General features: G+C 44.5%; 1 protein-coding gene across 1 annotated transcript in view; it reads right to left on the bottom strand.

Annotated features, from left to right (window-relative positions):
• LOC126523613 (low density lipoprotein receptor adapter protein 1-B-like) overlaps positions 1 to 10,408 on the bottom strand; it is a 32,600-nt gene that overhangs the window by 10,645 nt on the left and 11,547 nt on the right. Inside the window, exons 5-6 of the mRNA XM_050172210.3 lie at positions 4,703 to 4,753; positions 2,011 to 2,118 (exon numbers count right to left, since the gene is read on the bottom strand). Of these exons, the coding sequence (XP_050028167.1) occupies positions 2,011 to 2,118; positions 4,703 to 4,753 (159 nt within the window). The remainder of the gene's footprint in view (positions 1 to 2,010; positions 2,119 to 4,702; positions 4,754 to 10,408) is intronic.

The raw sequence follows: 10,408 nt of genomic DNA, 5'->3' as shown, positions 1-10,408 counted from the left end.
GTGTGCGTGCGTGCATGTGTGTACGGCAGCGGTGTCTGGTACCATGAGACAGCCACATCAAGTTTCGATGATGTGAACAGTCTCCTGCTTCATGTCCAGATTGCCCTGCACTTGGCAGATGTTTTGAACTGGTCACATTTAAAGGTATTATTTTTGCTCTATCAGAGGCTCCATGGCGTGATTTTTAGGTCGACAGCTATCCAATAAGAGAAATAAAAACGAGACAAAATTTTTGTTTGTAATTACTAACTCTTTTCCTTGGTAACGATGGTTTCAAACACTGTTTTTAAGACCTTCCGCACTGCTCACGGACACACTATGCCATCTGACTTATAGTAGAACTAAAGTTTTGTTTATTATTATTTCCTGCTTGGCGGCAACATTAAAATAGACTTCGAAGATGTGAGTGCGATCATCAGGGTTAGAAGTGAAAATGGCCACCTCCGGAAGCAGCGTGCCGTCTCTGAAACATTGCTGATCTTGCGATTCTGCTGTGCCTGCGGTTGACATTATTGATGGCTCAAGCAACAGCAAGTTGGGGGATGCTGTCTTTTTATTCGACTGATTCTGAGAGTGACAACGACAGAAACAAACCCAGAACTTCAGCATGCATCAGTAGTTTGTGCTCCTCTGCCAACTGAAGCCATCAAGCTTGTGGGGACGCGCGACTCCCATGCGTCCCCTGATATGTTGTTTTCCCACATAGCTCCTCTCTCCTGTAATCCGGCTTCACTGCGTGGCCTGGTGCCCACGGCAGTCGGTGTGGTTGAAGCGCATTGCGAGAGATGGCGCGAGTGTGGCTCTGCTAGCGCCACCTAACGGCAGGGTTACTTAGGCACAAAAAGGAGAAGGCTCTTCTCCTTCTTTGGCTCGGGAACGGCAAGCGGCGCGGACATTCCGCGCGTGCGCCGATCCATGCTTCTGCGAGACCGTCTTGCGAGGCCTCGTTCGAACATGCCACCGTTTGCGTGACCGTACACGCGAATGACCAGGCATTTGTGTCCAGCATGGGGCTCGTTATCCGGTCGCGGTGAGTCGGACTTCCGCGATTTGCCTCGTGCCTATCAGCATGTTTTGTGGATAGCAACTCTGCTAGCAGGCATTAGTCTATGAAAGGTGTAATAAATGTCCTTGTGATTGTTTGCACTACTGTGTTGTCGTTCCTTTGTCCCAAAAGCACGGTTGAGAGCCCCACAAGCTAAGATGGAGACATACCAAAACTGTCGAAAATGTTGAAACAGAAGAAACGCAGCAGAAAACAATAGTTTATTGCAAGACTTGTCGAGTTCCCCCATGTTTCACATCACGGAGCTGCTTTGCTGCATGGCACACCCAACTGTAGGGATTCCTGTTTAATTTTTGCAGTGCATGTAGTTTTAAAGGAAAATTAATAATTTTTTTTGCTGATAGTTGCTATTAGGTAGCAAAGCACTGTATAATACAAAAAATACAATTTAACATTTTTTTTTCTTTTACATACAAGTGTATCTTTACAAGTTTTGTTCAATTTTATTCTACAATTGTGTTAATTTATATTTTTTTGATGACATAAATAGCATGAATAAATTTTGTATCCCTGAGACGAGCGTTCATTCTGCTTTGCTTTCATGTATTGCAAAACATTTCTAGTGCAATAGTTCCTTCAGAAAAAAAAATATATATATATGTATATATATATAGCGTAATTACAAAAACAATGACGAGTTTCTCTACAGTACGGAAACATTTAAAAAAGAAAAACTGTATTGCACAACTTGAACAGAAAACAGCTTTTCAAGCTTGTCAATGTAGCTTGGCAGGGATACTTGATTGGCATAGCTGGCGACTTATTGCACTGAGCAGTGCAAAAAAGCAGACAGGAATGGGGACAAGGACTCACTTGTGTATACTCATCCACTGTTTGCATTGTTCACACAGTTTGAAGGCTATCAATGTGTCAGGCTGGCTAGCCACCTGCTATAGACACCTAAGTGACTGGATAGTGCAGAACAACACAGACTGTGCACGCACCGTGTCTGAGGAAAGGTCAATGAGCGGTGTCACACGACCTTCTTCCTTCTTTTCAGCCTCCTTGTTGCCGTTGGCCTCCAGCTGGTTGTCCTGCTGACCGCCACCATCCTGCGAGAGAGTGAAACAGTGGTATCCCAGCTGCTTAGCGAGACTACAAAGCAATGCAAGATTTCGTGGGCAACAGGCCGTTGCTACAGAAGCAAGAATCTGCAGGCAACAGGTTGTTGTCGCAAGATCTCTACTGTCCAAGTCCTCCTGAACATACCTTTCAACCTTCAGTTTTCTGGCAGCATTCTTATGTCTGATCAATATTATTTGCTTCTCTATCTGTGTGAAACTACACTGAAGCAACGGTCTAATCATATATCATGTCAATATAATTTACCACGTTTGACTGAATATAATGCAACTTCATTGTTCTTGCTCCTTATGGCTAGCCTGGTAAAAGCATCTTGCACTGTATCTAGAACGACATTCCATATATCCTTAACATTGTGGGGATGCGCGACTCTCACGCGTCCCCTGATGTGTTGCTTTCCCACGTGGCTCCCGTCTCCTGCGGTCCGGCTTCGCCGCGTGGCCTGCGTGATGCCCGCGGCAGTCGGTCTGGTTGAGGCGCAGCACAAGAGATGGCGCGAGAGTTGCGCTGCTAACCCCGCCTACCGGCGGGGTTACTTGGCCGCAGAAAAGGAAGGCTCTTCCTCTTTCGTTCGGGACGGCAAGCAGCGCGGACGTGCCGCGCGTGCGCCGATCCATGCTTCTGCGAGACCGTCTTGCGTGGCCGCCTTCGTACGTGCCACCGTTCGCGTGACCATATGCACGAATGACCAGGCGTTGGGGATCCAGCATGGGGGCGAACATATTCGCTCGCTATCCGGTCGCGGTGAGTCGGACTTCCTAGATTTGTCGCGCGCCCATCGGCATGTTTTGGGGATAGCAACTTGGCTAGCAGGCATTGATCTATGAAAGGTGCAATAAATACCCTTGTGATTGTTTGCACTACTGTGTTGTCGTTCCTTTGTCCCAAGAGCACGAGTGAGAATCCCACAACATTAACAGAACATTTCGTGTTTACCCTTGCATTTTTTTTTACTCAAACTCTGTAGCAAGCATGTTTTTTTTGTTATCGTTCCGCAAATCACTTGGATAGTTGTTTACCCGGTTTGTCCAGACTTAGTGGCCAACATAAGCCTGCAGCAGCTCGCTTCTCCGAAGACAAAGGGCACAGGCAACAGTAGTTTTTCGTGTGTACAGCGAACAAGGCAAGCAAACATGTTTTGCCGACCGATGTGGACCAAGAAAATGTTATCTCACTACAAAACTTGAGTGAAAACAAAAAAGCAGTAAACACAAATTCATTTAGAATTGAAAGAATAAAAATAGGGGTTCCTGTAAAATACTGTGAGGAGCAGCAACATGTCACATAACACTGCTACAGTGGAACTCCACTGATACATTTTAAAAGGGACCGTGAAAAAAAAAAAAACCAAACATACCAGCTGGGTAACAGCCAGTGCAGTTAGATGTCTCGGCACTTGTACTGTGACCAGAAACGGCAGATGCACGTGTGTACAAAGGACAAAGGGACACGTACAGTGTTAAGTGACAGTAGCTCCTACCACGATATTTTGTGCATGCTTCACCGCATAACACAGTTCTACTGTGTCCTGGAGCTGACTAAAGAGAACCGGCAATCGTGATAGCAAATAAGACCCTTGCAGGCCCCAGCGTAAGTGTAGCCCTGTAATCGGCAGAATTGGCCCAGGGTGCGTGGTTCCCGGTAGGTTTTAATCAATGCACACTTTTTCGGATGCTTTGCCAACTGCTCTGTACATGCTTTCTCCCAATGTTTGTGAAGCGCTTGGCTTGTTATTGCAAACTTTGGTTGCTTGTTGCAACGAATTAGTTGCTTGTTGCAACGAATTGGTCACTTGTTGCAACAAATTAGTAGCTTGTTGCAACAAATTGGTACCTTGTTGCAATTAATTGGTTACCTGTTGCAACATGCGATAGTCAATTTCTCCCTGCACCATTACATTTATGTGGTGGCCACTTTCAGATGCAACGCAAGATGCGAGAACATTACAGAATGGCACTGCGTCAAATGGGAACATAATACATAAGAGTCAATGGGATTCAGATCGGGACCACGGACACGACGTACCAGCTGAGTAAATGCAACAGCGAGGAATGTATCGACAAGGATTCCACTGTGTACTAGTGAAAGATTAGTGTCAAGCCTTCAATTACCCTTTTTATCTTACTTGGCATGGCATGTTGCAGTGTGACCATAACATCCGCATCAAGTGAGATTTATCAAGACAGTAATGACTGCCCATGGAGCAACAAAGACAAATTCGAAAAGAATGCACCTGTGCCAACCTGCTCTCAACATGCCTCCGTACGTGTAAGGGATGGAGAGATCTGTCCAACAGCATGCAGCCACCAGTGCTACTGAACTCGGAAGGTTAGATGACAGATGTGAAACGTGAGCCACAAGTCAACAGATTTAGCTGAAAAGTCATTATATAACCACCATTTTTCATTGATTCAACTCCTCAGTTTTTTTTCATAGTCGCTCTAATGACATAATAAAATAATGGCGAGAAGTTGATAATGCCGAGCAAAAGAATGCGCATGCAGTCTTGCGGTGCAAGCAAAACAAGTTTGCCTGCACAATGCTGCATCCTACCTGAGAGACTGTTGCAGCTTGTCGCGAACCTTGCCAGGCTTGGTAGGCCACCTAGTGGTTCAAAAAGAAAAAGACCCATCACTGTTAAAAGTTCTGCAGTAAGTGGGTGCACATAATGTGAGGCATGACAAAGATGAGCACAAGCCTTCATACATAATACAGTTGAGACTCCTTACAACAAGCACAGATATATGACACTGAGAAACTGTGGGGTTTAATGTCTCGAAGCTGTGCAGTGGGCTATGAGGCACACAAGGCTTATGAATTAATTTTGACCACTCAAGGATTCTTAACGTACATCCAAGGCTCGGTATCCAAGCTTTCTTGCATTCCATCCCGCATTTTAATGCAGTGGCTGAGATTCGAGCCCACGACCTCATGCTTGGGAACAGAGCCACCGCAGCGGGTGCTTCCTAAGCTTTGTACAGTGAACACACTTGGGTGCACAATGGATATGTCAAATTCTACAGTACTGCAGCACACTTAATTGTGTTGGACACTGCAATTGCGCATAAATTTCTGTGCAGTATCTTGATTACATTTAAAAAATAATATTTATAACCACGTATCTATAGTTACGGCCCCTCTTCATGAATGTCCTAACTACTATTTTCTTTCATCTATTTTACTGTGAATTTCATCTCCCCTATCTATCCCCTTAGCCCATGGCCGCAGGACAGTGGCATCCACCGGGAAGTGAGATAGTTGCAGTGTGTGTGACCCTTCATTACCTTCCCCCTTTTTTAATACAATAAAGTATACTACTACTACTACTACTACTACTACTACTACTACTACTACTACTACTACTACTACTACTACTACTACTACTACTACTACAGCACTGGATGCATGTGACAGGCTTCTCTGGGATACACAAGAATCAGCGATGGTAGCTTGCTGCATCAGCTTCTACTTACTCGGTGGTAACATCTCATGTTCCCCCAGGGAGCAATGTTGGCCATGAGGGCGGACTACAGTTACAACGAAGTAATTTCGACTCCCCTTCAACTTTATTGTAGTGAGATTTTATTGCAACTGCATAAGCATAGGAATAAACAATGAGGACATGCTATAGCTGAAGATAACTTGTTCTTGGGTTGGTTGGTTGATACTTGACAAAGTATCCTACAGGATGTTTCATTTAACTTGATTGAACCAAAGATTTTAGAAAAGTGGTTAGTTGCAGCTGAATGAAACCAGTGGCATATGGTTTGCCGTTGTGTGGCACTCCTTAGGGTATATTTTATATTGTGGTTAATTAGTTAATTAACAAAGATCAATTATGCAAATCATTTAATATTCACTTTAGGGCCCAGTGCATTTTGTTACACTGTAGAGTACATTCGAAAACGACCGATCCAAATTTTTGTGGCAAAGTACATGCTGCGTGTCGATTTTTTTCCGGCATTTAACCCTTTCAGGGTCAATGACGTAAGTATACGGAGCCGCAAACAAGCCCAAAATGGTCGATGCCATATATTTACGGCACCGTCTGTACGTTTAAAAAGTGCGCCTATTTCCTAACTTTCTTTTCTGGCATGTGCTGCCACTGTGTGGGAATACAAGGAATCTTTTTCTCGCGCCTCCCTCTCTTGGCTTTCGTTGCATGGTTTGTTTTAGAGCTAGTTTGCTCCGGCGTGTCTATATACTACCGCTCGTGCGTTGGCGCGCACGGGCGGGCGGCGATTTGGGTTTTGTTTCGTGGACGGTTTCGGCTTCTTGCGCTGGCAAAACCGATGGCTATCTCGTTACTAATCGCTCAAAGGGCGACCGCCTATTTCTCGCTCGTTTAGTGCTCACAGGGGTGCGCAAAGGAAGGACGCCGCCATGCATGCATTTCCTTTGTTTTCTTTCTTCTTTTTTGGAGACATGCAAAAACTAGTTGCCTCTGGTTGGCAATAAGATGAAGATTAGCGGAAGTTTGTCACATGTTTTGCTTTTTTGACGAGCACACAACCACACAGTTTTCTCAAGTCCGTTGGCCTACGCAGTTCGATTACGCTATGGACGTAAATATTAGTTTAAGAGCAGGAACATTTGAGATTTGCAAAGTATGCTCGTGTGCGCATTTTCTAAGCCTTGAACAATGGATATAACTATGCATCAAATTTTTAATTCTTATAAGTCTATTTCCTTTTCTTATTGTTGTTATTCATGAATAAAGAGTACATATATACCAATGCAAAATATTTTTTTCTCACTTCACGGTCACCCTAGCAAAATTACGGTAATTTTTTTTTTCGAAATAGGTCCCTCAGAAGAATTGGAATCTGCCATAAAAAAATCGACCCTGGGCGGTCGCATATGGCGAAAGAAAATCGACCGTGAAAGGGTTAAAGAAAGCCTGCAAAATATGAAATAAAACCACGTGACTGCACTCATGCACTATTCTATTGCAGCACTCTTAACAGCGCTTCGTGCAAAAGAACCATTCGCGTGCGGTCCATCGAGAAGTGAGGGGCCGTGGCTCTAGGCATCGGCTTCGCAATACGTCAGCATCTTTGGCAGTGGCACACAAAATGTGAGCACCATCGTCCTTGATAAGCGATAGGCTCGACGCACAGGTGAGCGCGCTGCAATGCGATAGCGCACGAGTACAGTCACGTGGTTTTATTTCATATTTTGTGGGCTTTCTTTAAACGCTGGAAAAATTACCATGCGTCATGTATGTTGCCACAAAAAATTGGATCAGTCGTATTGAAATGCCCTCTACAACCTAAGGAAACGCACTTGGCCCTAAAGGCAATATTAAAAATTTTGCATAACTGATATCAGTTAAGTCACAAATTAAGCACAATATAAAATATATCCTAAGGGGTGCCACATGACGGCAAACTACATGCCCTTGGTTTCATTCAGTTGCGGTTAACCACTTTTTTAAACCCTTGGTTGAAGTTACGCGAGACACTCTGTATAGCTGCTTTATCTCTTTCACATTTTCTTTTTTCTTTTCTTTTATAGCAAATCTGTCAAGGAGTGTTCCACAAGAGTTCTCAAGCGGTGGCGATGTGATTAGTATCAAATGGCAGCCAGAAAACACCAACCGAGTTGACATCACAACCCCAACGCAGCCATATGTGACCAGGGCGGCGGCAAGAACACGCAGCCAGACAGGGCGTCAGTGATGCACCATTAATAGCAGCCTGCAACACAGCCCTACCAAGCTGTCAGAACATGCAGCTGGATGCCTGTGTCTGTAGAGCTGGCGCATATGCGCATCGGATATAACAGGGCGTACAGAGGCGATAACCTCAGATATAATAAAGCATTGGAAACAGGCTTTGCTATAGCGAGGAGCTGCTCGGGAAGCGTTCAGTACCTAAAGCGTGCACAATGAACTATGGCGGCAGTGTCACAAACATACATGCCAGCGTCAGTCATTGTGCAGCCATCAGCAGCCAATCTCAGTTCGCCGCCTATGTTTACATGTGCTCACACGCACTAGCACTTTTTCGATGCCTCCAACAGTCATAGAAAAAGTCATATTTCACCATGTGTGCAACGAAGAGTTCTTCAGAGGATCAAGTGCTGAGAAAGAGGAAAATTGCAACAAGGCGGCCATGTTTTCGCTGTACAAGAAGAATGCGGGCCGAGTGTGCCGAAGGAGAGATGCCTGCGACAGACGAATGTCAACCCGGAAACGTACGCTCTCACGATACAGGGTTGTATAAACACCCTTTTCCAACTACTTGCATGTGAACTCAGAAGAACGTTAGTTTCTCAAAGCCATCTGGATTGATGTTCCAATAAATGCATAAATAAACGCAATGTGCACGAGCATACGAGGCACACAAGTGCCTCTCACAGTTCTGCCGCTCTACTGAACAATTACGCGACAAGCATAAGCTTGTGAGCATAAATCAGAAATGGCACAGCACACAAAAATGTAAATCGCACCCGTCGACTACACAGGAAGATGTAGAACCATGAAAAAGTATGTACAGCTTCAATAAATTGTTTACATTGAATATTGCCCACACTTACCCTCTCGAGAGCTTTCTTTTTATTCAAAAAGTGCACCAGGCAAGCTTATTATGGTAAAAGTTTAGGCTGTTAAAGAAAGAGATAGAAATCACTCTTCGTGAGCATCGCAAACTAGGAGAAGGTAAAGGAAATAATCTGTCGGAAGGGAGGCAGGCGGTGTAAAAAAAGAAGAACTAACGAGTGGCAACAGCAGTTTGCCATGTTTGGTCCATGCCTAATGGGCATGTGATGCTCATGACATGATCCAAATTTTCAATGTTTCTCAGCACACATTTACAAAATCAGATCAGGCCGGCGTTATTTGCAGCCTTATCAACCTCTGGTTCCGTTTTACGCTTAACGAACACAAATGCAGTTCATTTCCATTTGTTTCTGATGTGGTATTTCACTCTACTGTTCATAACATCTTCGTTGCGCAGCTGAATCATGTGAGGTGCATCTCAAAGGCACACTGCAACAGCAAAGGTGGCACCTCTGGAGAGTGGAAAACATTCAGCAGCACTTGTTGCAAGCTTACACTCTGAAGAGTCGACAACAGGGAATAGTTCACAATGCGGACATCACTGCCAAATAAATGAAAGGCTCCTTCAAACAAGCAGTTTAGCACAGGCGCAGCGTTTGGCAACGTCTCACTGCCCAACGAAGTGCACACTAAAGATTTCTGAGCATGTCATCGACTTCCACTCAGTTTCGTTAGGGCTGAAATACAATGAAGCAAGTTGAAGTAATTGTCACTGACCAAGTCAAGGTAAAAAAAACACGCAGAGACGTTTCAGAGCCTGTATGGGTTTCCTGATCACTTCTGATCACACTCTGAAGTGACAAACATCTCTGCACGTGTTTTCACCTTGACTTGGTCATTGACCGCAACTTCTTTGTCATGTTACCTGACCAAACAAATGTTGGTCAAACTCATGACTAAATGAAGCATGTTGTAAACACGTTTCATGCAGGCGCATGATGTTGGCAAGCACTCACTTTACACGGCGAACACTGCGTATCTACTGCTATCACTAGTCACGGAGGTACGGTTGCATCGAGAAATGAAATTTTTTCCCCGGTGGACAGTTAAAATAATTGTACGAGCATCCAACAATGCAAAATTTTGTGACTTAATCGCGCGTGCTGCTTTGCTATGCGTGAGCTGTAACAACATACATGACAAACAAATACCTCTGTGCCACCCCACACGGCGGTGCCATCTCGTTGCACGCTTCCCATAGTAATATAGATTACGATAGTAATATATGTTACTTAAGTGTTTGCAGTCGGTTAGATTTCCGGTAGTAGTGGTAAAACAGAACTCCAGGACTTCAAAGGGTGTTAGAATTGCCTTGTACAGTCAAACCTCAATATAATGAAGTTTTACTTGCAGCAAAAGACTTGATTAAAACGCAAAGCTCATTCCTTTGAGGTTTTGAAGCTTCAGCAATAAAAATAATTTCGTGAATTCGCAGAACATTCCAGCTAGATAGTAGTTTGCCAGTAAGCCCTTATGAACAAATCGCAAGAAGGTCGAGCCACAGTGCTGAAATTATGCTTGTCGGCACGTGCGGTGCACATCGCACTGCGGGCAATGCAGCAGCTAGGCTAACGGCTTCCGAGATTTGTGCGTGTTCTGCTGTGCAGCCCCAAAAATCTTGGACGCCATGGCTGGCCACACTTAGTTCCCACAGCCATCATAAGCTGGCACCCACAAATGAGAAGCAAAAGTGTCTA

This window comes from Dermacentor andersoni, chromosome 6, assembly GCF_023375885.2.
Source record: "Dermacentor andersoni chromosome 6, qqDerAnde1_hic_scaffold, whole genome shotgun sequence".
Lineage (NCBI taxonomy): Eukaryota > Metazoa > Arthropoda > Arachnida > Ixodida > Ixodidae > Dermacentor > Dermacentor andersoni.
Note: the sequence above shows the minus strand (reverse complement) of the source record. Positions and strands in the feature narration are given on the sequence as shown.